Consider the following 25,674-nt stretch of genomic DNA (forward strand, 5'->3'; position numbering starts at 1 on the left):
TGCTGGCTTATGGCTACACAGCCCACCAAGGCTTTCTGTCACACCACACCCACCTCCCTTGCTGAGCCAACCTCAGTAGTGCAAGACACCCCTACAACTCATCAGAGCCCTTTACGGTGAGCATCATTCCTCCTTCCTCTCCTCTTCCTGAGAGTTATATCATCAGACTACAAGCAGTTGGCAAACCCAGTGTTGAGATAACATCTCATGGAGCATATCCAAAATGTTCAAATGACATGGTGCGCTAAAACAAAGACACAGACTTTATTTAGGCACACATACATTTCCCAGCAAGGAAGGAAAGGGTTTTAAAATTTCCTGGAGCAACTGGTTCCTGTATACTTCTTACAGGAATGTGGCAAGTGGGATGGGGGACTGGTTAGCAGCATTAAGGCACAAAAAAAGCTCACCAATGTGGAGATAGGCAAGAAAAGAAACCTTAGAGGAGGGAGAGAAAACATAAGGGTCCTTGAGGGAGGTGAAGGAGGAGGAGGGAGAGAGAAAGAGGTGGCATCTTAGGAAGGTGCTGGCCTCACATCATGGACAGCATTGACCAAGCCAGAATCCCTAGGCCTGGGCTGGTTCAGCTGGGCCTGCCCCAGAGGAAGAAGTTGCAGCGGGAAGAGGGGTCAGTGGAAGGACCCCGGGGCCTGGAACACATGTAGAAGTGGCGGCCCAGGTTGGGTCCTGGCTTCTTCACGGTTCGCATCACACATGGCTCCCTGTGACCCCCGCAGAGGGGCATGGGCAAGGGGCCCCCCAGCACAGACTTCCAGAATGAGGTCTGTACCTCCTTCTCACCCTTGGCTTCTGAAGCCTTGGCCTGCCCCTCCACCACTCTGGCCAACAGATTGTCTGCTTGGGTCTCTGGGGTCACAAGGGCACCCAGGCTAGGAAATCCCAAATTAGGAGAAGTTTGGGGACGGCTGGAGGATGGCTGGAAGTAGCTCATCAGTTTCTTTTGGCCTCTGCTGGAGCCAGCCTGACTTGCCCGAGGCCTGGTTGAGCGCATGCGGGCTTTGTTCTGATGCATCTGTATTCGGGTTTGATTGCTGAGCTGCAGCGCTGACTTCTTGAACACAGAATCTCGTTTGAGATGAACTAGGAAGTGTAGGATCTTGAGCTGAGTGCCTGAAAACTCAGGGAGGAAGCGGGTGCAAAGAGATGGGCACTGTTTTGCTGGTACAGAGGACACGCTCAAGACTGCACCCACAGGGCAATGGTCAGAGCCCATCACCTCAGGCAGCAGGAAAGAGGCCTGGAAGGTATCTATGACCAGGGTCCTGTCCCCCAGTACATAGTCAATACGCGAGCCATAATTCAAACGGCGGGCACCAGTGACTGTCGACCAGCAGGTGAAGGCCCCCTCCTGCTTTGGCTGGAAGCAGCGGTAGCTATCAATAAAGGGCCCTACATGGGACCCAGCCTGGCAATCCAGATTACTGAGCAAGTCATCCATCCACTTGCGTCCTGGGTCCTCTTCAAAGTTCTCCTGGGGAAGGGGAAGGGGGAGGGGAAGGGAAAGGGGAACAAAGAGAGGCAGAACTAGATGCCTGGAACGGGAAGGGACTCAGACTAACTGCTTCATTTTACAGACAAGAAAATGTGGTTGTTCCAAAGACTACTGCTCAGGTCACACAGTCCAGCACTGGGACTCAATTTCCATCCTTACTGATCTGTTGTTTGCTTCATCAAAGCAATTCTTAGAATTGCTCATGAAAAGAATGGAAATTAGAACGTTTTAAGTGGCTGCCATTAGAAAGTAGGGCTGGGGCCAGGAGTTAAGAAGACTGCTGCCTTTTTATTTAAATTCTCTGGCACTATTTGGCTTACCTTGTGTCAGAGCTCTCGCTGACCATCCTTCACTCCTGAGCTGACAGGCTCCAGAGATCTACATCTGAATACTTCCTTTGGCTTTGCTCCCCAATTCATTCATCCATCCAATCCACCCAACCACTCAGTCAATGCAACAAATGATTAAAGAACACTGATTATGTGCCAGATATGATGCTAGGGACAAAGTGGGAACCTGATCTCGTTCTGGGGACCAACAAGGCTTTCAGGAAGTGATCTGGAGATGAAAGGTAAATGCTGAGCAAGAGTAACCCAGGCAGAGGGTGTTACAAATTGAGACAACAGCCTGTGATGGGCCTGTGCAGGAAGGGGAGAGTATTCCCAAAAACCTGAGGGGAGACCAATCTGGGGGCTAGAATACCAGCAGATTACTATTGTAGTTCGCACCCTGGCTGGTTTGGCTCAGTGGATTGAGCGTCGGCCTGCGAGCTAAGTGTCGCTGGTTCGATCTTCCAGTCAGGGCACATCAGAGAAGGAAAACTCTGACTCCAAAAAACCTCCGCTGCCTTGCGGCATACCTCTTCAGGGGAAAGGCTAAGGGAGTAAACCCCGACAGAAAATCCGGAGCCGGAGTCCCTAAGGCGGTTTGACGTTGTAGTCAACACCGGCAACTCCTGCGGCGCACCTGAAGCCAAGCTGTATTGACTCCGTCTTTCCCTTGGACCCTTCAGCTGCGAAGAGAGGGGGGGTCTGCTGCATGGGCAACAGCAGACCCTCCATATCACCCTGCCCAGGCTCTGTAGCTTCAGCTTCACTGGAGAGGACACTCCAGCGTCATCGCAAGATGTCGATTCAACACGGGAGGAGACAGATACCGTGTCACTCCCGAGTCGGACTGCACAGCCATTCTCAGCGGTGCAGATAGACTCTTAAGAAGCTACACCATCGTCTCTCGAGACGGACGGCTGCCGACGACTATTGTAGTTCATACAAGCAAGAGATAATGGTCACTTAGGGTAAGGTAGTACCAAAGGAGACAGAGAAAAATGAAATTAAGACATGATTTGGAGCTAGACTCTACAGTACTTGCTGACCAACTGAATGTGGGAAGGGTAGCGGAGGGAAGCAGGACAATGCAAACACAATCCCCAGGCTTAGGGTTAGAGCAACCAAAGGTATAACAGTGCTATTTTTAGGAGATGAAAAGACTAGAAGAGATGGTCTGGTGGGAAGTGGACATATTCTGCTACTTTGGACAGTGTTTGTCATGTGACCTGGTACTATCAGTCCTCTTTTCCTGGAAGAAAGAAGGTAGGAGGTACACTTAGATCTAGAACAGTTCTGAACTAAGGAGGGAAGGCATAAAGGTATATGACACTATCACAGGAAGCAGAAAGAATAGTCTGAGTAAATGCCTGATGAGGAATAAGGTAGGGAGGGATTGAAGGCTCATATTTTGTAGTGTACACCTCCTTCCCCAGCATACCACCACCATTATCTCACTTCTGCTCATTTTCTAATCTGGAGGCCACATGTTCACATGGCTCTTCTGAAAACTAATCAAGGAATATTCCTACAGCCTCTTTTTTTGAGCCAAGCTCAGTGCTGAGGTGAACTGTACCAGCATAAGTTACTGATCCCTCCCACCCCCAGCTCATAATAAGGCAAGGCAAGAAAAGGACTGCCTTGTAGATTGTGAGGCAGTGGTTCTCAAACTTGACTGAACAATAAAATCAGCCTGGGAGCTTTTAAAACATACTGCTACCAAGCCCCACACCCAACAGATTCTGATTTAATTGGTCAAGGTATTGATATTTTTTGCAAAAGTTCCTTGTTCTGATGTGCTGTCAGGTGTTGAGTATCACTGGCCTAGAGGAACTCAGAAATAAGAGATTTATACAAGGAAAAAGAAGTGAGGGGACGCCCACCAATTCAGGGTACAGTGAGAAAAGCCAAAATCAGAATAATTTTTCAACAAGCAGAAAGAAGATGACCTAGCTAGAGCAGACCGTGTGTAGGGAAGAAAGAGCATTGAGAGCCAGGCCTACATATATTCTCTTGCATCACAGAGGTAACAGGGAGGTATTGAAGGTTCATGAGCAGGAGACAGTGTATTAGGAAAATGATCAAGGCAATATGACGTTCAAGGCCCTTGAAATCTGGCTCCCAAAAGATCCCCATCTCCTCCCACTCACCTCCCTTGCCACATCACCCCCTAATAATAATGGGACTTGCAGTTCCCTGTGCACACCAGGAAAATTCTCAACGTGAACCCCTTCCTCATGCTAGAATCCTTTGCTGCTCTTACCTCACAGCTCTAAGCTACTCATCTTTTAAGATTCAGACATTTTCAGATGCCTCTGCTGACATCCAGGCTGGCCCAGGAATCCCATTTCTGAGCTCCCTAATTGCCTGGGCTGCCATCTCTGCCTCAGCCTTGAAAATACCATTCTATAATTGGCTGGTCATGTGTCCATATCCTACCACCATGCTGAGAGCTCTGAGGAGCCAAGAGTACAAACTGAGGGGTAACTGGGTCTCCAGCAGGTAACTCAGGGCCAGGTCACGGGTAGGGTCAGTAATGTCTATTGAATGAATAAACAATTCTCAGTGCTTTGAGAATAGTATTTCAAACTGAGCTCTGCTTTTCCATAAAGGGAAGCTGCCCCTGCCCCCCCCCCAACCAGCATTAGTTGGTTGGCTGCACAGAACCATAGTCAGGAGTGAGGTCAGGGGCTTAGGGGTGACCTTACCAGATTGACTGCATCCCAGTGGTCAATGGGGCGGTGGGCTGTGTTCAGGTCACCCAGAATGATCACATGGCTGGAAAACACAATGGTGGGATTGTTGACTGGACATTCAAGAGAAGGAAGCAGTAGTCTTCACCCATGTACTGTCTCCTACGTTCAAAAGCTCATATTGGCCACCTCCCAAACTGAGGCCAAGGTGAGAGTGAACAGCAACTCGTAACTACCTATCTCACCAATTTTATCATAACCTTGCTGCCTTTTACTCCTGAGCAACCTGATTCTGATCTGCAAAGGTGACACTGTTCCATTTGCCATGACTGACTGATCTCTACCTAATGGTATTTTTCTGGTCCTTCAAAGTTGAGCTCAGGTACCACTTCTTCTAAGAAGCATCCCTTGATTAGTCTAACCCACCCTCACTTTCCTGTCCCTTCCTGGGATAACATTATTATTTGCTCCCAGGAACTTTATATTCCTCATCTCATTTCATCCTTAAAACTATTCTGTGAGGTAGAGATTCATACATTCATTTGACTATAGAAAAAAGCAGAGGCAGGACTAGCCTTGAGGCTTACAGTGAATAAGAACAGGAGCCTGGATTGGTGCTCAGAGGTATCTGAGCAAAAACCCATACTTGTGTCATTTTATCTCATCCTCACAGCTCTTAAAGAGCAGGGCCTATTCAGGGAGGCAGACTAGTGTCTGTAACCAGGCTGTAAAAACCTCTAAAGACAAAGATCCCATATCCCTTCCAATGGAGCCTAACATAGGGCTGGGCACACAAGACAAACTCAAGGAAATCTTGCTGCCCAGGCTTAGAGTACCTGCCAGCCGCCAGGAGGGCTTCTGCTCGGATCTGCAGCAAACGATAGAAGCGCATCTTAAAGGCCAGCCGCTCAGGCTTCCCAGGATCAGCATGGGGGCAGTACACGTTGATTAGAGTCAAGATCTTCTCCTTCCCTTCCCATGTACTGGGGAGAAGAGAGACCCCCCCCCACCAAAGGAAAAAATGTCATTTTCAAGCATCTCCTTCCCACTCCATCTGGCTTCCACTTAATAGTTGTCTGTGAAATGGGTGCAAAAGGGACAGAAAGACATGAATGAGCTGACATGCACAGGACCTGGGGATGGATTATGAATGCAGCAAGGAGAGGGGCATCTAGGATGACACTCAGGTAAATCAGGTGATGGTACTGCCACTTACAAAGATAGGACACACAGAAAGAGAGCATCTTGGGGCAATGAGTTCAGCCTAGGTTAAGCTGCTTTTGGCTGTGATAATAGGAGAGCTGGACCTCCTGGCCATGCCTCCACTGTAGAGATGGAGAACTCAAGGCTCAGAGGGGACATGATTTGCCCATGGTCACATAGTGAGTAACCCAACTAGGACTTGAGTCCAGGAAAGGCAAGTCTGGAAAGTTATCCATGGTGAATTCATGTTTATAAAGCCTGGCCTCAGAATCACCACTCACGGAGCAGACCCAGCAGTGCTCAGTGACAGGGGGGAGGTGGGCTATTACCAGATCTTGTGCTGTGTGAGGAGGGCCCGGCCCTCATTATCCAGAGCCCGAAGCTCCTCTTGGGTGAACTCATCCATGTTTCCATAGCAACCCACATCCCCATTCTGGGTGGCAAGTAGGCCACTCAGGCCTTCTTCAGCAGCCACTGGGGTAGTACTGTCCTTACAGAAGGTGGCCACACCTGGAAACAGACAGGGTACTCTTGAGTAAGCCTGGCAGCCAACAGCCTATTGCCCCCACACAAGTCACATGGTTCATCTTCATCAAGTGTGGCTGTATTGATACCTCTCCCAATTCAAAGGCCATTTATGGCTCCTTAGAGCCTGGGGAAACTACTCAAACCCTGAAGTCTCAATTCCTTCATCTACAACAGCTAATATTCTAAGTGTTGTACACAAATACATGGTAAGTGTTCAACCAGTATTAGTTATTATGATTATCCTTATAACTGCCTAGGAGGTGGAATTATCCCCATTTTCCAGCTGAGGCATAAAGAGGTTACATAACTTGCCAGAGGGAACATACCTAGGAAGTCAGCTAGGATTTCAACCCAGGCAGTCTGGCTCCAGAGCTCATAAAATTAACCACCACACTTGTGCTTTTGAGGTACAACAGGATAATTTTATACATAAAATTTTATACATGATTTCATGTAGCTTTAGCTCTATAGACTAAGATCCTATGATTCTTATTATCTTCTCATCGAATATTAAAAACCCTTTACCCTTACCTGCTTTTATCACTAATTTAAAGTCCTGAGAAACCCCTATTTACCAGAATATCCACTCCGGTTGCGGCTGAAGCTGAAATAGGAGTTATAGCCCTCAATGATAGCCAGGGGCTCTGTCAGCACATCCCCTGAAAAAAAGATGCAAAATTAAGTCAGGTAAAACTAAGATCCAGGACACACAAAGGACTGGAATTACAGATGTAGGCTAATTCCTTGTACACATCGGAGTCAGAGTTGAGAAAGAAAATGAAGTATCTATGATTAGAGGAGCAGCTAGAAAGGTGGAGACTAGAGAGGGAACTGATATCAGAATTAGAAGCAGGGGGGAACTATGGAATGGGAGGTGGAGAATTGGGTGGGAAAAGGGAGGTGAGAGGAGGGAGCTCGGGGTGGGGGAATGGGGATATAGGAGAGGAATCTGGGAATCTGAGCTGGGAATAGGAAAGAGAAGAGGGATTTGAGCTGGAGATGGAAGGAAAAGTAGTTAGGGAGTCTCAGAAGGGAGTGCGTCGGGGAGGGCAGGAATCAGGAGAGTGAGCTGGGGATGGGAGATGGGTGGGAAGGAGAGGGAATTAGGAGGACTGAGCTTGCGATGGGACATGAGGTATAAATCGTGAGAGGCTCTGAGCTGGGGAGGAGAGATGAAAGTAGAGATAAGGAGAACTAGGGATCCGATTTGAAGGTGTAAAAAGGAGGAAATTAGGGAGTCCGATCTGGAGGCAAAGATGAGGTGGCAATTAAAGGATCTGTGCTGGGGGCAGGAAGGAGGAACTGGGGAGTCTGACTTGGAAGTGGGAAACGGACAGTGTGCGGGGGCGAGGGGGGGGTTGGGGGACTCTGTTGGGGAGGGAGAGTGAGTGAAAATGAGAAATCCGAGCGAGGATGGAGATTGCAAGGGTGGGGTTTAAGGTTCTGCTGAGGGAAAGAGATGAACTGGGAATTAGGAGATCTAGCTGAATTGAGAAATAGGGTTTCAAAGGCGAGAGGATCAGGATTCTGAACAAGGTCTAATGGGAGGGCTCTAAAGACATAGAAATGGAAACGTGAAATGAGATGGAGCAGCGGGCAAAAGTCAGCAGAAACGGGAAAGCATGGTAGCGGTCCTGGATTCTTGAGCGCTCACTGGTCACTTTGGTCTCCTGAAGGCAGATGATGTCAGCATCCAGCTTGTCCAAAATGCGCGCCATGGCCATGGCGGTACAGTTGTTGGGCTCCTCATATGCCACCCCTTGCAGAGGGCTCCGGATCCCATTGATGTTCCAGCTCACCACACGCAACATCTTGACCACAAACCACTAAGGCCTCCCAGCCCGCGCAGGACCTAAGAATAAGAGAATGCCAAGACGATTCCAGACCCACCAGAGGCGGCTTTCTGCGCGCACTTGCGCAGGCGTTCTCCTGCGTGCCACGGAAGGGTGGGTCGCACGTGAGGCGGGGCTTCAAGTCCCTCAGTTCCCATTGGGTGGAGGAGGGGACGCTGAAGGAGGCGGTGCCTAGGAGGAATGAATGGCGGTTAAAAGGCTTCCAACTGGGCTCCTGCTCCTCCCGCCTCACTTTAGCCTACGCACCCTAGTCTGACTGCGTTTCTGCTTGCTCGAAAGTTTTATTGGTGCTTCCGATTATTTACAAATGAAAGTTCGCCACTTTTTAAGCAGAGAAACCTTGAGCGGAAGCGCGCTGCCACCTAAGCCCCACCCCTAATGCGACAGCTCACCCTGCTAGTGAGCAGATGGCTGTGGGGCTGGATCCCTGGGAGTAGCTGAAGTAACTGTGCTTGTAAGGGAGGGGGGACGCGCGAAGGGTACTTTACCACTTCAGGAAGGAGGACTAAGAAGCGCTCTAGTAGAACAAGACTTGGGAGAGGGCCTCTGGTTTTATTTGACGAGGGGAGTGGGCGGCAGAAGGCTGTTTCAAGCCTAACCTGAAGCCATTTTTTTCTTGAGCCTTATAGCATCCCTAAGGACATGGCTTGACACATACATTCTTGTGGCCCCATTTCTCAGATAAGTAAAATTGAGGCCCATATAATTTAAGTGGGCTACCTAAGCTCCAAAATAGCACTGTCTCTCAGTGTAGCCCATGCCTCTTCCATATGTATTATCTCATTTCATTCTCAGGACAACTCTTTAAGGGTTATTAAGACTGAGTAAGAGAGGTTGAGTGAATTTGCTCCAGTGCCAGAGAAGCCATAGAGCCAGTTTTCAAACCCTGTCTTAATCAGTTCAAGGAATATTATTCTGGAGTAAGTTTTTCCTAACTACGCACCTCCCCAGTTGGATCTTTTCCTCTAGGCCCCCACAGCATCCTATGGTTTATTCTGTCACAGCACTTATCACCTTGCACAGCTACCATTGATATCTATTTGTCACTAGACTGCCAGCAACTTGAGAGCAATGACCATGTCTCATATTGTTAGTCCCATCCCCTAATATAGGGGATAACATATATTACAGGAGTCAGTAAATATTTGTTCAGTGAATGAACAAAGGACAATAGCAACAGGTTAATGACTTGATTTTTAGAATACAAAAATAGAAATAACAGACCTATCCAATGTCCAGGGAAAAACATAACTTTGCATCCTTAGGTTCCTCACCCAGAATTGCAGCATGATTATTTTCCCCCCAGAGTTCTATAGCCTTAGATTCATCACCCTCAGTGTCTGCAGAAAAGACCAAAAAAGATGCTTTTCCTCCTGGAAGACTTGAAGGTTACCTTCCAGTTGTTGCCATCAGAAAATAGCTCTGCAATTATAATTAAAAATTTGGTGATTTGATCTTTTCCATGCTTTGGTGGTTATTGGTTCAGGACTGAGTCCCAGGAGTGGGATAACTAGGACAAAGGAAATGAACCTTTTTTATTGCTCTTGCTTCATATTGCCAAATCACTTTCCAGTAGGGAATCATGCCCACTTACCCTGAAGAACAATCTGAAACTTAGTCCCAAGGAAATACAGATCCTGCCTGTCTCAGTTGCTGGTTTTAATTTCCCCCATCTGCAGTCGCTTGTTAATATTAGTTCTGACCTTTGGGGCAATGTGAACACATGGTTTGCCTGAAGAGAAAAGACTCTGGGTGGCTCAGGAACTTCTTTGACAACTACAACAGCTGATATTTCAACAGAGCACACACACATACCTCTTACCAAGGGTACTTCCCTAGCCTTCCCAGGAAACCAACGAAAGGCTCCAGGTTCCCTCTTTGATGCCACCCACTGGACCTGTTTGGGGTTTCTGAATAGAAGAGGACTGACTACGTGTTGGGATAATTAGCAATGGAAGACAAAACCTTTAGGAGAACAGGTAGGTGAAACAGAGGAAAAATAGAAGTTACACAAATCCAAATCCATTCTTTAGGCTGTCTGGAAAGTTTTGGGATTTGTTTTTTGGTTTTTTTGTGAGGTATTTTTTGTTTTTGTTTTTTGTTTTTGCATTGGTGGTCTCTTCAAGTGTGCATTAAAGGGTGTGAGAAAGTTAGGGAAAAATGATACTTATATCTAATTATCTATCATCTATCTATCTATCTATCTATCTATCTATCTATCTATCTATCTATCTATCTATCTATCGTCCTTCTGACCTGTCTTTGTGGGACATTAGTCCAAAGGGTAGTTCCCTAGTGCTTTCAGAAGTCTCTCTAACTTGGTCTACTTCAATTGTGAATGAATGGGTGATATAGATTATATCTCTTACTTCCCCCAGTGTATGCAGTAAGGCTGGTTTGCTGTGGCACTTGAACAAGTTTTATAGCTTCTCTGAGTTTCAATAGCCTCCTCACTAAAATGGAAATTGAAGTCTTTAAGCTACTTCCCTTAGAAGACTGCTTTGAGGTGAAGAAGGATGGAAGGACAGGAACCAAAGCTCTTTGGAGACATTTCAGGACTTCTATGCTCTGTCTGACATTAGTGATTCTGCTTTTTCTGTAGCCTCAGCATGCAATAACGCCCACAACCCTCTAGCTGATCTTCTCCCTGAGTGACTATGGTCTGCGAAGAGCCACTACTAGAACTAGAATGCAGTGAGCCTTGGGTCCAAGGCATCGGGCTGAAAATAGTGGGGGATGATGGGCCAAGGTGGTGGCTAAGAAAAAAGTAGATCCTAGGCTGCTGCCACAGAAGACCTGATAATTAATTATATATAGGCACCTGACCTGTAAGCATGTGGCCAATCCCCCCCCCCCCAAATGCAGTCACACTCCAAGAATTACCAATAGGGAAACCCCACTGATGATTTTATTATCCATCAGTCCTATCTTGATACTGCTTTTAATGGGATTCTCTAACATACCTTGTACTTTGGGAGGATGATCAGAATCTGTGGGCCACAGGAAGTCACACTGTATGCTTTTCCTCCCCAAACTTAACCCCATTTTAGAACTTGTGGCTCAGCTTTTGGTCTTGAGTGAGTCTCTGGTACTGAGTAAACCCTTGTTCTTTAATCCATTAATTGGACCTTTTCAGGGAGGACATCCTTCTTTTATGTATTCTGTTCTACCCCAGTCAAGGTTGAGAAACTTCCTAGTGCCACCTTTTATCTTCAGACCAAGTTAGCTCTCCCACCCAGGGCCCTGCATAGGTCTCTGTATATCATTTACCTTGTCAGATGGGGATTATTTGTCCACATGTTTTCTCATCTAGAGCAAAGAGATGTAGAGTGTACAAACACTCATTGAGCAAGCGTCTCCTTTGTGCCAAAGCCTTAGCTGGACACTGGAAACATAGATCACAGATAGCTGAGACCTAAGGATCTCACAGTCTAGTAGGGAAGTAGACCAGTGAAACACAGATGGATACTTGCTCAGACAGACAGAAGGATATAGGCAATATGAGAACCAAAAACAAAATCTGTCCCAAAGATACAGGGAAGGCTTCCACGAGGAGGTGAACATTGAACCAGGCCTTGAAGTGTGAACTGTATTTTATTGAGAATAGAAAGGAAGAGAAGGCATTCCAGGCTAAGCAGAGGCCCAAAAACCAAAAAACAAAACAAACAAACAAACAAACAAAAAAGTGCATGGCATGTTTTTGGGCCAAGTGAGTCAGCCAGTGTAGTTTAAGCATGGGGATCTAAAGAGCTACATACTGGAGAGGTAGGTTGGGGCTTGATTGACAAGAGCCAGGCTGAGACCTTTCTGTAAAGCTTGTTATCCTACTTCTGGGACCAGAATTGTTAACAGTGGTATAAATAAATAAATAAATAAATAGCCAATTCCAGGCAGTTTTAAGTTGAGTTTTCAAGACTGGATCCTAGGTTTACCATTTCAGCCTGCTAGCTTCCTATATCATATTTCCTACTGCTAAAATTAACTTTCTGCTTCTTGGAAGGATCATAAGGACAAAATTGTAAACAGAAGAGGGTTCATGTGACTGGCTCGATTACCTTGGACAAGCCCCTTCCCCTCTCTGGACCTCAGTTTCCTTGTGAAGCTAGTTAGAATGTTTGTAAGGAATAGCTAGGATAAGAAATATGTTGCTGCTTTGTGGGCCATGGAAAACATACATATAAAGAGTTATTGTTAAGATTATTAGCATTAGCAGAGTGATATTTATTAACAGACTTATTAGGATTTAAGAGAGTTATGTATCTTCAAAGTCTAGTTCTGAAACTCTGAAGGTTTTGAGCTAATCTGGAAGACCACATTCTTAGATCAAGCTAAACTGATTAATTAACCAAAGAAAAGTCCTGGACTGGGAGAAATCAGGTGCTCAGTGTCCTACTCCTGACTTGGTGACTTATTTGCTACAGGACCTTAGGAAAACACTTCCCCTCTCTAGGCCTCCATCTTCTTACCTGAGAATGTTGGATGAAACAATTTCAAGGAGGCTTCAAAAAAAAAAAGTAAAAGGGAATTAATCTTTCTAGTTGATTGGCAGGGGCTCTTTATTTATTATAAATGTTAACCTTTTGCCATAATGTTGTAAATTTCCTTTACCAAGTGTTTCCTGTATGCTTAGTATTACCTTTGCCAAAGATATGATTGATCATTTACTTCACAAAGGGGATCACAGTGTTAGGTGATATATATTAAGTATTTCCCAGGTTGCTTTACATGTATTAACATGTTGAATCTTCAACAGCCATAAAGGGATAGGTACTCTTACCAAATGAAAAAACCGAAGCACTGAGAAATTTGTCTTCTGCCCTGGGTCTCATAACAAGGGACAGAGGTGGGATTCCACTTGGGTAGTATAGCTCCGAGATCCCATTGCTATTAACCACTGTGATCCAGTGCTTTAGGAGATTTGTTTACATGGGCAGGCTCTGAAATGGTACTGAAAGTTTGGTATGATTTAAACACAACTGGAGGGAATCTAATCCTTGTGTAGACTAGAACACTGAGAACTTCTTGAAAGGCAAAGTGGATCTAAGAGCATTGGAGGGCAGGGATTGGAGATTTCTGTCCCCAAGAGATTGCCCTTGTATAGCCCAGCTCAGTGGAAGAAAGTTGAGCTTTCTTGTAGCCAATCAACAGAGGTTCATCAGGGGGTGGGAAGGTTGCAAAAGAATGAAGTAAGAGAACCCTTGGACATCTTCCAGGTAAGCTGTGGTTTTAGATGAGCTCTACACATAAAAGCCTCAATACAACCAGGGGGAGAAGGAGGGTAAAATAGAGATATCTGGGTGGGATGTCCTACTTTAAGTCCATTGCTTCCTGCTCCCTACATGTAGCCTGCTGCCACTCTAAACTTCCATTCCTATGGCTTGGCATAAGGAACTTTAACCAGGTTCTGAATCAGGTTCCACCTGATGGTTGCTGGTAGCCATGTGGGCAGTGCTTACTGTCTCTCTCCCAGCAATGGCTGCACTCATTCCTCTTCCCAGAGGTGTCAGGTTTACTCTGATTTATTTAGTGTTGACTGGAGAGAGCATAAAGATGATTGAATAATACCTATCTCTCCAAGAGTGCCCCAGGCAGCACATTTTAGGGGGAGAGGCCCTCCAATGGGAAAGGCAGAAGAATTCAGGGGAACACAAGTGTTGCAATGTTCTTTTGTACTAGAGGGTGGGGCAGTAAGGCAGTGGATCTTCCACTTTCAGTTTGGGCCTTTGATTGCTAGATCAAAACATTGCATTCTTCATTAGGCAATACGTATGTTTGTACTTGGGAACCTTGCATTTCTGATGTGGATCTCTGTTTCCAGGTTGAAACTTGACATTCTACTTGGGCCCGTATTTTATTTCAAAGCTGTGAAAGCTGCTGAGACCTGCTTCCATCACCTTTGCCTCCCCACCCTACACAGGGTGTAAGCACATGATCTTTGGTCTTTTATTTGCATACTCTAATAGTCCTGTCTTCATTGGAGGGAAGTGGCTGGCCAGACCCGGACTATCTTGTTGGCTGCCCTTCTTTGCTGGAAGGAACTTATCTCCTATGTACACAGCTCTTGGAGTTCAGAGGCCTCTGCTGACCTCTGCTCAACCTCTCCCTCTCTGCACCCAAGCCCTCACTGGTACATACAGGAGCAAAAGCAGGCAAGGACTAGGAAAAAGGAGAGGAGACTGGAGACAGGCTGCCAGAGGGCTCAGAAGCCCAGCTCATCTCCCTATCCCAACTCTGTCCACCTGCTGCTGTGGCCACAGCAACAGAAGAGACAGTTAGCAAGACAGGAAGTGAGGTCCGGTACCTTATGGACAGTGGTGTCATTAGCTCTGACACCTAAGATGTCTCAAGAGATGGAAGAACTCACCCAAACCAGGTTGCAGAAGATCTGGATTCCACACAGCAGCGGCAACAGTGGGCTGCAACGAAGGAGGGGCTGTAAGTGGGGTTTGCTTCCTTAGGCTTCAAGGTGGTGGTGGTAAAGTGGGTATAGAAGAAGAAAAAAGGATGTACACCCCCCATCTACCCCTACCCCAACCTGAAAGTAGGAATAGATGAGCAGCTGGATGAAGTAACTGTAAGATAACAAGAGGCTAATGTCAGAAAAGATAGAGAAGGAATGAGAGAAAAACAAAAAGAGAGAGATAAAGACAGAATGAGGATTGGATCAAGACCATTTAATCAGAGGGATTTTTGACTAGGAAGTTTTCTTCATCATCTCGAGCTTATTTAGAATGCTTCTTATTTGAAATTTGATATTTCTAGTTTGAAACTGTTTGGTGCTTAGCCTAGAATGTCTCATTTTGGTGATCTCATTGAAATGTCTGAAAATTGGTCCTGTCTGATAGTGTGTGGATATAATAAGGTGATGGTTCCAGAATCACTTTTCAGGGAACAGATGCTGGGTACACAATAGTGCCATATCATTGGTCAGTTTTGCTCCTCCCCTTCCTTAAGCCTCTTCTAATAAATCTATACCTGACTCAGTTGGGGAAAGCTGGGTGTCCTGTTTCCTGCATTGCGTTCTTGGCACATATGGACACTTGCTGCTCTCCCCAGAGAGAGGGAGAAGACGCTCAGTTTTCTTAGGGACAGCCTCTTGATGTAATGTTCACTTTGAAGATTAAAGAAAAAGGAGAGGCAAAGGAGAAGCAAATGAAACCTGTAAAAATATTTTTTTTAAAACTGTAGTATACCATTTTCCATAGATAATAAAGGACAGTTGTGACCAAGGTGCTTTCAGCCCCAAGGAGTATGGCCTGAGGAGCCATCAAGTGAGCAGAGATAAGACAGCTGTGGACTGTGGGACTGAGACAACTCAAGGACAAGCTGACCAAGCTTCCACTATGCTAATGATACAGAAAGTTCAGGGTCAGGGCTGGTGGGGGGTGAGAGGTAGTTGCTTAGAGGATCCAGGAACATGTAGGATGTTAAATACAGTATGTAGGATGTAGGGTGTAGATGCAGGAAGAAGAGAAAGAGGGGAAGAAACCTCATGTTCTCCTGTCTCCTCCTTTCCACTAACAGCTTTACTCACTCATTTGGAGATTTAGGAACCTGGATGAGACAGAAATACATCTCACCCTCACCCACCCAGACACTCTTGATCCTTTCTAAGAGGCTGTTGGGTTTAGCTGGAATGCAGGCAAGCCACTCTTTGCATACCTGTGTTTTCCAGAGTTAGGATCCTTATATTTAAGGGAACTTTCTTTCAGGTTAGAGAAATAATATACATCAATCACTTAATATAGTCTCTGTCACATAAAGGATGCAAAATAAATATGTGCTCACTTTAATTCTGAGCCTCTCTTTCCTCAACTGTAAAACAGGATTACTATCTACCTTCCCATATTGTTGGGCTGATTCAGTGGTTCAGAGGTTCTGGATTTAGACTGCCTGGGTTTGAGTCCCAGCTCCTGCCTCTGTGACCTTGGACAAGTCTCTTAACTTCTCTGTGTTTCCATTTCCTCATCTGTAAAAAGAAGTTAGTAACAGTGTTGTTGTGAAGATTAGAGAGCTGAAGTATATAAAATCCTTAGAAGAGTGTCCAGCTTATAGTAAGCACTCAATAAATGTTATTATTATTTAAATAAGAAGGTGGGTCTGTGGTCTTTTTCCCATCATATTCCCAGCATCAAGCACAGAGCATGGCACAGAGAGGTGCTCAGTAAACAGTCATTCTGTGTTACTTTCACTCTACCATTCACCATAGTCAAGCATGGGCTCTGTGCGTGCAAGATTAAGGCATTGATTGAATCATGTTAGATCACAGATGCAATAAACTTAGTGTTTGGCACTTCCTGCCTGGACAATGTCCGCCTCACCTTTTTTTGCTGAGGAAGCCAGGTTATTTACCCCAGAAATATCTGAATCATCTTGTGTTTGGAGCATCCTCTCCAGAAGACCTGGTTTGCCCCCAAAGTGGGTGGTGGGTGAGAGGAGGCACACAACCACTTAATGAGATTGTTCTGAGGATTAAATGCATTAACAGGTATGAAGTGCTTGAAAAGCAGTGACTTATTTTTCCTATTCACCATTTTATGTTTTGTTGGCCGTCTATATTATTGTTGCATGCAATTGTACTTTGTTTATTCTCCTTTTATTCATTTTGTGAATATCCACAGCTTATTTATCTATTTTAATGTTCACAAGCATTTATGTAGTTTCTAGTTTGGGTTATAAAATGCAATTAAATAAAATGAAATGTGCCCATAAATTTTGGAATCAGTTTTTCTAGTTACACCAAGTTACACACAAAAACACATACACACTGACAGATAAAATTTGGGGGATTTTGACTGGAATTATACAATTTGTAGATCAATTTAAGGAGACTTAACATCTTTGCAATATTGAGTCTTCTGTGAACGTGGTATGTCTCTCCATTTATTAGACTTTTTTCATGTCATTTGAGTAAAGTTTTCTAATTTAAAAGGGTTTCCACATCATCATGAGAAATTTTTTTGATTATTTTTGTTGCTATTTTTTAAAACACCTTTTTAGAAAATTACATTTTACAGCAGTTTATTGCTAATATATGCAAATATAATTGGTTTTTGTATATTGCACTTGTAACTAGCAAACCTGACCAAATAATTAATTTTGATAATTTGTATGTAAATGACAGTTTTATTTTTTCCTCCTTCAATCATTTTTTGGGTCACTTTTTTTCTTATATTACTGCACTGCTAGGACCTCCTACCTCCAATACACACATATCATTTTTAGTACATTGTTGAATAGAAATATTAATAGTGTACATTATGTTGATCCTAATTTTAAAGGGGATGCTTTTAAAGTTTCACCATTGAGTAAATTTGCTGTAGTTTTTTTGTAGATACCATTTAACAGGGTAAAGGAGGTCAGTTTATTCTTAATTTAACAATAGGATTATTCTCAAATGAGTAGATTCTGAATTTTATTAAAGGTGCTTTCTGTATCCACTGAGACAGCATGTTGATTTTATACTTTAATCTGTTAAGGTGAATCACATTAGAGATTTGTGTGTGTGTGTGTTGAACTAATCATACAGTCCCATGAAAAATAAAAAGGGCTTGGATTTAGTTTATTAATATTTTGTTTAGGAATTTGGAATTTTGTTCATAAATGATATTGGTTTGTAATAATTTCATTCTCTATTTCCCTATTTGATTTTGGTGTCATAAAATGAAGTAGGAACTATTTTCTTTCATTTATGTTATGACAGAGGTGGTCCAAAGAACTATCTGTTCTTTAAATATTTGGTACAACTTTGGGGCCTGGTGTCTTCTTCACAAGCAGTATTTATTTTAACTGATACAATCTTTTAAATACTCACCGAAGCATTCCAGTTTGCTATTTCTACTTGCCAGTTTTGTTAAGTTGTGCTTTTCTAGAATTTTTTCTATTTCACATCACTTTTTAAATTTACTTACATAAGGTTCCTATCTTTATATTTTTTTAATCTGTTGCATTTGCAGTTATTTCCTCTATATTGTTCTAATATTGTTTATTTGTACCTTTCCTTTTTTCCCCCGATCAATCTTTCCAGCAGTTTTCTGCTCTTACAAGTTTTTTTTTTTTTTAATAATTGACTTTTGGTTTTTTTATTGTTTCTGTGTGTCTTTGTTTTCTATTGAACTATTTTTCTGATCGTTATCTTATTTCTTTTGTTTTCTTTGGATTTATTCTACTGTTCTTTTTTAACCTCTGGAGTTGGATGCTCAGTTCTTTAAATTTCAGACTTTCATTTTTTAAATATAAGCATCCAGTGCTATAATTGACCTACTAAACAGAACTGATATTCCACAGATGCACAATTGTATGGGCACATGAATTTGTAAAATATTTCCAGAAAATTAAGTAAGCTCGACTCCAGATTTCTTAGTTTCCCTGCCATTTAGCCTGTTGTCCTGAACATCTCAGTCCCTTTTCCAGGATTGCTGGGACCTGCTGCTTATCATCTTGCAACTAAAGGGTTAATTCCTAGCACAGCAGGAGGCCTCCTGTAATCTCTGCCAGACATTTGGGCCAGGGTAAACTTCTGTTTTAACAGATCAGTGCCCTTGCCATTTCCAGTCTGATTTCATTCTCTTCACAGAACAAATTTTGTATGATTTCAATTCTTTGAAATCTATGGACATTTGATTTATGGTCAAACATATTTAAGTTTTTGGTGAATATTCCAAGAGCACTTGAAAAAAATGTACATTTTACAGTTGGGTTCACTGTCGTCGTCGTCGGCAGCTGTCCGTCTCGAGAGACGATGGTGTAGCTTCTTAAGAGTCCATCTGCACCGCCGAGAATGGCTGCGCAGTCCGACTTGGGAGTGACATGGTATCTGTCTCCTCCCGTGTTGAATCGACATCTTGCGATGACGCTGAAGCTACAGAGCCTGGGCAGGGTAATATGGAGGGTCTGCTGTTGCCCATGCAGCAGACCCCCCCTCTCTTCGCAGCTGAAGGGTCCAAGGGAAAGACGGAGTCAATACAGCTTGGGTTCAGGTGCGCTGCAGGAGTTGCCGGTGTTGACCACAACATCAAACCGCCTTAGGGACTCCGGCTCCGGATTTTCTGTCGGGGTTTACTCCCTTAGCCTTTCCCCTGAAGAGGTATGCCGCAAGGCAGCGGAGGTTTTTTGGAGTCAGAGTTTTCCTTCTCTGTGGGTTCACTGTAGTATATACTTAAATCATGTTTGTTTATCTGATACAAATGCTTTATATTTTTCTGCGGTTTTGGCTGGTTATTGATATGCAAATTTCGTTAATATTTCCTTGTAACTATGTCAATTTTGAAGTTTTGTAAATAGTTACACATAAGTTTAGAGTTGATATATTTTCCTGGTGACTTGAACATTTTATTGATATGTAAGGAGCTTATTTATTTCTGGTTTTGGTATCATTGGCATTTTGCGTTGCATCAATTTCTTTCTGATATTAACAAACATACATTAGTTTATTTAGGTTAATATTTGCCTGGTATATCTTTTCCTATACATTTAAAAATATTAATAGACATATAATTTACATACCATAAAGTACCTTTTTAAAATGTACAACTTAGTGGCTGTTAGTGTGTGTGTATATATATATATAAATTATATTTTATTGTTTATGCTGTTACACTTGTCCCAATTTTTCCCCCATTGTCGCCTCAACCCAGCACCACCCACTCCCTCAGGCAATCCCCACAACATTGTCCATGTCTGTGGATCATGCATATAGATTCTTTGGCTACTAATGTACTCTCTATGCTGTTCTTTATACCCCATGATAATTATGTAACGAGCAACTTGTATTTATTTATCCCTTCACCTTTTATGCCCATGCCCCCAACCCTCCTCCCATCTGGCAACCATCAAAACATTGTATGTATAATTCTGTTTCTGTTCTGCTTGTTTGTTTATTTTTTAGATTCAGTTATTGATAGATATGTATTTATTGCCATTTTATTGTTCATATATTTGATCTTCTTCATCTAAAAGAAGACCCTTTAACATTTCATATAATAATGGTTTGGTGGTGATGAACTCCTTAGCTTTTCCTTGTCTGGAAAGCTCCTTATCCATCCTTTGATTCAAAATTATAGCTTTGCTGGGTAGAGTAATCTTGGTTATAGATCTTTGCTTTTCATCACTTTGAATATTTCTTGCTGATCACATCTAGCCTGCAAAGTTTCTTTTGAAAAATCAGCTGACAGTCTTATGGGAGCTCCCTTGCATGTAACTAACTGCTTTTCCCCTGCTGCTTTAAAGGGTCTTCCTTTATCTTCAACCTTTGACATTTTAATTATGATGTATCTTGATGTGAGCCTCTTTGGGTTCATCTTGTTTGGGACTCTCTGTGCTTCCTGGACTTGTATGTCTATTTCCTTCACCAAGTTAAGAAAGTTTCTGTTATTTTTTCAAATAGGTTTCCAATTTCTTGCTCTCTCTCTTCTCCTTCTGACACCCTATGATGTGAATGTTGGTACACCTGAAGTTGTCTCAGAGGCTCCTTACACTAGCCTCATTTTTTAAAAAAATTCTATTTTCTTCTTGCTGTTCAGATTGGTTGTTTTTTGTTTCCTTATATTCCAAATTGCTGATTTGGTTCTTGGCTTCATTCTCTCTATTGTTGACTCCCTGTGAATTGTTCTTCATTTCTGTTAGTGTATCCTTCATTTATGACTGGTTGTTTGTTTATTTGTTTCCATCTCCTTTTTTATGACGTTTAAGTCCTCTCTGAGTTCATCTGCTCTTCCCATAAGTTCATTCAGCATCCTTATAACCAGTGTTTTGAATTCTGCATCTGATAGATTGCTTATCTCCATTTTATTTAGTTCTTTTTCTGGAGTTTTGTTCTGTTCTTTCACTTGGGCCATGTTCCTTTGTCTCCTCATTTTGGCACTTCCCCGTATTTATTTCTATGTATTAGGTAGAGCCTCTACAACTCCCTGGCTTGGTATAGTGGCCTAATGTAGTAGGTGTCCTGTAAGGTCCAGTGACACAGCCACCCCTATAACCCAAGCTGGGTACTCGAGGTATGTGCACCCTCCTCTTGTAGTTGAGCCTTGATTACTGTTAGCAGATCAATGGGAGAGATTTACCCAGGCCAATCAGCTGCAAGAACTGGCTGTGACCACCAACCTCCAACCACTGTGAAAGAGGAACTTTCTAGGAACCCAGAAGTTTCTGTCTTCCACAGCTTCAATCCCCATTGCTTTTTACAGCCAGAAGTTATGAGGACTTATCTTTCTGGCACTAGAACCCTGGGGTGGGGGACCTGGTATGGGACTTGGACCTCTTGCTCCTGAGATATTTCCTCTGATTTTCATCTACCACAAGTGGGTGTGTGGCCCCTTCCACGTCTCTGCCCCTCCTACCAGTCTCAATGTGGTTTCTTCTTTAATTTCATAAATTGTAGGACTTCCATCCAGTTTGATTTCTGGTGGTTCTGAATGATGGTTGTTCTATAGCTTTGTTGTAATTTTGTTGTGATTGTGCGAAGAGGTGAGTTGTGTTTACTGACACTGCCATTATATCTTTCTCAGTTGTTAGTATGTTTACATGGTTGTATAGCATCACCACTAATTCCTGGAAAGTTCATCACCCCCAAAAGAAACCACATATCCTTTAGAGTTATTCCAGATTCTCCTCTCCCCTCAGCCTCTGGCAACCACTAATCTACTTATTGTCTCTATAGATTTGCCTAGTCTGGACATTTCATACAAATGGAATCAAAGCTTCTGTATCTGGCTTCTTTCATTGGGCATGATATTTTGAAAGTTGATCCATGTTGTAACATGTATAGGTACTTCATTCTTCATAAGAGCTGCATAATAACATTTTGTTGTATGGATATACCACTTTTTGTTTTCCATTCATGAATTATGGACATTTTGGTTGTTTTCAATTCTGGCTACTATGAACAATGCTGCCATGAATGTTCTCATACAACTTTTCATTTAAACATGTGATTTCACTTTTCTTGGATATATACTTAGCTGTGGAATTGCTGAGTCATGCAGTAACTCTGTCTGCAGTAGTGCCCCCTTGTCCACAGGGGATATGTTCTAATAGTTCAGTGGATGCCTGAAATTACAGATAGTATGGAAACCTATGTATATTATAATTTTTCCCTATTCATACATACCTATGATAAAGGTTACTTTATAAATTAATCTCAATAAGAGATTAACAATGGCTAAGGAGAATAAAATCATATAACATATATTGTAACAAAAGTTATGTGAATTTTGTCTGTCTCGGAAAATATCTTATTGTACTATACTGACCTTTTCCCTTGAAGGAAGCACTTTCCAGTTTCTTTTGCAATTGAATTCTTATCCAAATTGTCAGCAACATTGTTCTTGTGCTTTTGGGCCATTATTAAGTAAAATAAGGTTTACTTGAACACTAGAACTTTGATACCATGATATCTACATGATAATTAGGAGGGCTTTTAAGTGACTAACAGGTGGGCAGATTATACAGCGTGGATATTCTGGACAAAGGTATGATTTATGTCTTGGGCAGGATGGAGCTGGATGGTGTGACATTTCATCATGCTACTCAGAATAATATGCGATTTTGAGCTTATGAATTGTTTATTATTGTAATTTTGATTTAATATTTTCAGATGGTGGTTGAACAAGAGTAACTGAAACCATGGAAAGCAAAACCCAGCATAAGTGGGGACTACTATATAATACTTTGAGACACTGCCAAACAATTTTTAAAACAATTTTACATCCCCCAAAAGCAACATATGAGGATTCCAATTTCTCTACATCCACCCTAACACTTGTCCACTTATTTTTTATAGCCATCTTGAGTGTATATTAAATTTCTCATTGTAATTCTCATTTGCATTTCATTAATCACTAATGACATTGAGCATTTTATCATGTATTTATTAGCCATTTCTATATCTTTGGAGAAATGTTTATTCAAATTATTTGCCCATTCTTAAAAAATGAAGTTATTTGTGTTTTTATTTGTATGCATTTGTAAGAGTTCTTTCTATATTCTGGAAACTAAACTCTTATCAGATATATAAGTTGCAAATATTTACTCCTAGTCTGTGGATTGTCTTTTTATGTTCTTTTTTAATAATTTCTTTTTTTAAGATCAATCTTGATTTTTATTGTTTAATATTTTATTTATTTTTCTGAGAGAGAGGGGAAGGGAGGGAAAAAGAGAGGGAGAGAAACATTGAATGGCAAGAGACACATTGATAAGTTGCCTTTCGCACACCCCCAACAGGGGACCTGGACCACAACCCAGGTTATAGGTGAGATTATATGGTATTTGTCTTTTGCCACCAGGCTTATCTCACTTAGCATAATACTCTTCAGTTCCATCCATGTTGTCTCAGTGGGTAGAAGTTCCTTCTTTATTTCTGCTCCATAGTATTCCATTGTGTAAATGTACCACAGTTTTTTGATCCACTCATTTACTAATGGGTACTCAAATGCTGGCAAGGATGTGGAGAAAAGGGAACCCCAGTGCACTGTTGGTGGGAATGCACACTGGTGCAGCCACTGTGGAAAACACTATGAAATTTCCTCAAAAAACTAAAAATGGAACTGCCTTTTGACCCAGTGATTCTACTACTGGAATTATACCCAAAGAATCCTGAAACACCAATTCAAAAGAACCTATGCGGCCCTATGTTCATAACAGCGCTATTTACAATTGCTGATTTGTACTTCTTAATCCCTTCACCTTTTTCACCCAGCCTCCCAAAACCCCTTCCACTGGCAGCTCTCAGTTTGTTCTCTGTATCTATGAGTTTGTTTCAGTTTAGTTTGTTAATTAATGTGTTTTTTAGGTTCCACATATAAGTGAAGTAATTAATACGGTATTTGTATTTCTCTATCTGACTTATTTCACTTAGCATAATGCCCTCTAGGTGCATCCCTGTTGTCTCAAATGATGTTATTCTTATCATTAATATATATTTATTCACACTTTCTTTATCCATTCTCCTTTTGATTAGAGCATTCAATCCACTCTCATTTAAAGTAATTATTGATAGTTATGTAGTTATTGCCATTTTATTGTTTTCTGATTGTTTTTGTAGTTCTTCCATGCTCCTTTGTCATTCTCTTACGGTCTTCTCTTGTATGTCGATGGTTTTATAGCATTGTGTTTGAATTCCTTTCTCTTTATTTTCTTGTATATATGTTGTACATTTTTGGTTTGTAGTTATCATGTGTTTCATATATACCAAGCTATGTTTATAGCAGTCTATTTTAAGTTGATGGTTACATTCTGTAACTACCATTTTGACTCACTCCCTGCACATTTATGTTTTTTGCATTATTTTCCACTTCTTTTGTGTGAGTGTATATTTTTAAATTTACTATTGTAATCACACACAATCTTCCTACTTCTGCTTTTTAACCTCTGTACTAGCTTTGATGTTGGTTGAGTCACTGCTTTTATTATGTGTTTGCCTTTGTCAGTGAGAATTTTTTCTTTGCAATATTTTCTTGTTCATATTTTTAATTTTTTCATCTTCTTAAAGAAGTGCCGTTAACATTTCTTTTAATATTGGTTTGGCAGTGATGAAGCCCTTCAGCTTTTTCTTGTCTTGAAAGCTCTTCATCTTTCCTTTGAGTCTAAATAGCCTCACTGGATAGAATAATCTTCATTGTAGGTCCTTGCTTTTCATCACTTTGAATATTTCATGTCAATCCCATCTGGCTGGTAAAATTTCATTGAGAAATTAGCTGATGGTCTTATGGAAGCTCCCTTGTAGGTGACTAACTGCTTTTCTTTTGTTGCTTTTAGGATTCTCTCTTTGTCTTTAACCTTTGTCATTTTACTTATTATGTGTCATGGTGTGCACCTCTTTGGGTTCATCTTGTTTGGGACTCTGCATTTCCTGGACTTATGTGTCTTTTTCCTTCACCAGGTTAGGGAAGTTATTTTTTCACCTAGGTATTTGATCCTTTGCTTGCTCTCTTCTTCTGGTAGCCCTATAATGCCATTGTTGTGACATTTCATATTGTCTCAAAGTTTTCTTAAACTATCCTCATTTAAATTTTTTTTTTCTTTTTGATGCCCTGATTGGATGTTTTTTTCTACTTTGTCTTCCAAATCATTGATTTAATCCTATGCTTCGTCCAATATACTCTTTATTCTTTCCACTGTATTCTTCATTTCTGACTGATCCTTTTTTATATTTCTATTACCTTTTTCATGCTGCTGGGCATCTTTATAATATTACTTTGACATATATGTCTGGTAAATTGATTGCCTCCATTTCATTTAGCTCTTCTACTGGAGATTTCTTTTGTTCTTTTATTTTGGGCCTTTTCCTTGTCTCCCCATTTGGCTGCCTCTTTGTATTTGTTTCTATCTGTTAGATAGATCTGCTATGACTCCAAGTCTTCATAGCCTTATGTAGTAGGTGTCCTGTGGGATCTATTGATGCAGTTTCCTTGATCACCAGAGCTAGGTGCTCCAGGAATGTCTTTTGTGTGGTTTATATGAGCCCTTCTGTTGTAATTGAGTCTTGATTTCTATTGGCCCATTTTTGGTTGTGTTCAGCCCTCAGGATGGCTGCTGTGAGGTTCAACCCCAATGACAGCATG

At 42.2% G+C, this 25,674-nt stretch overlaps 2 protein-coding genes across 3 annotated transcripts in view; one reads left to right on the plus strand and one right to left on the minus strand.

Annotated features, from left to right (window-relative positions):
- Positions 1-245: 245 nt before the first annotated feature.
- Positions 246-8,191, minus strand: APEX2 (apurinic/apyrimidinic endodeoxyribonuclease 2). The gene is made up of 6 exons (XM_090265043.1): positions 7,918-8,191; positions 6,839-6,922; positions 6,065-6,245; positions 5,369-5,515; positions 4,548-4,617; positions 246-1,492 (listed from the first exon to the last, which is right to left on the minus strand). Exons 1-6 carry the CDS (start codon positions 8,072-8,074, stop codon positions 584-586), a joined length of 1,548 nt encoding a protein of 515 aa, XP_090121169.1. The 5' UTR covers positions 8,075-8,191; the 3' UTR covers positions 246-583.
- Positions 8,192-9,836: 1,645 nt separating this feature from the next.
- The window catches only part of PFKFB1 (6-phosphofructo-2-kinase/fructose-2,6-biphosphatase 1), a 56,519-nt gene continuing 40,681 nt past the window's right edge, over positions 9,837-25,674 (plus strand). The window contains exons 1-2 of one of the 2 annotated variants that reach the window (XM_090265194.1): positions 9,837-10,095; positions 13,935-14,551. In XM_090265194.1, the coding sequence (XP_090121320.1) occupies positions 14,455-14,551 (97 nt within the window). In that variant the 5' untranslated portion in view covers positions 9,837-10,095; positions 13,935-14,454. The remainder of the gene's footprint in view (positions 10,096-13,934; positions 14,552-25,674) is intronic. The other variant, XM_090265195.1, reaches the window with a different exon arrangement.

The sequence above is a fragment of the Furipterus horrens genome, unplaced genomic scaffold (genome assembly GCF_987537825.1).
Source record: "Furipterus horrens unplaced genomic scaffold, mFurHor1.1.pri manual_scaffold_17, whole genome shotgun sequence".
NCBI lineage: Eukaryota > Metazoa > Chordata > Mammalia > Chiroptera > Furipteridae > Furipterus > Furipterus horrens.

Excerpts from the sequence above, each read along its gene's own strand:
- APEX2 (XM_090265043.1), bottom strand. The coding sequence starts at position 8,074 with ATGTTGCGTGTGGTGAGCTGGAACATCAATGGGATCCGGAGCCCTCTG. Across the intron at positions 6,246-6,838 it reads CAACCGGAGTGGATATTCTG|GTGTGGCCACCTTCTGTAAG; the intron begins GTAAATAGGGGT and ends GTCTGTTTCCAG. Across the intron at positions 1,493-4,547 it reads ACTGGGATGCAGTCAATCTG|GAGAACTTTGAAGAGGACCC; the intron begins GTAAGGTCACCC and ends CCCCTTCCCCAG.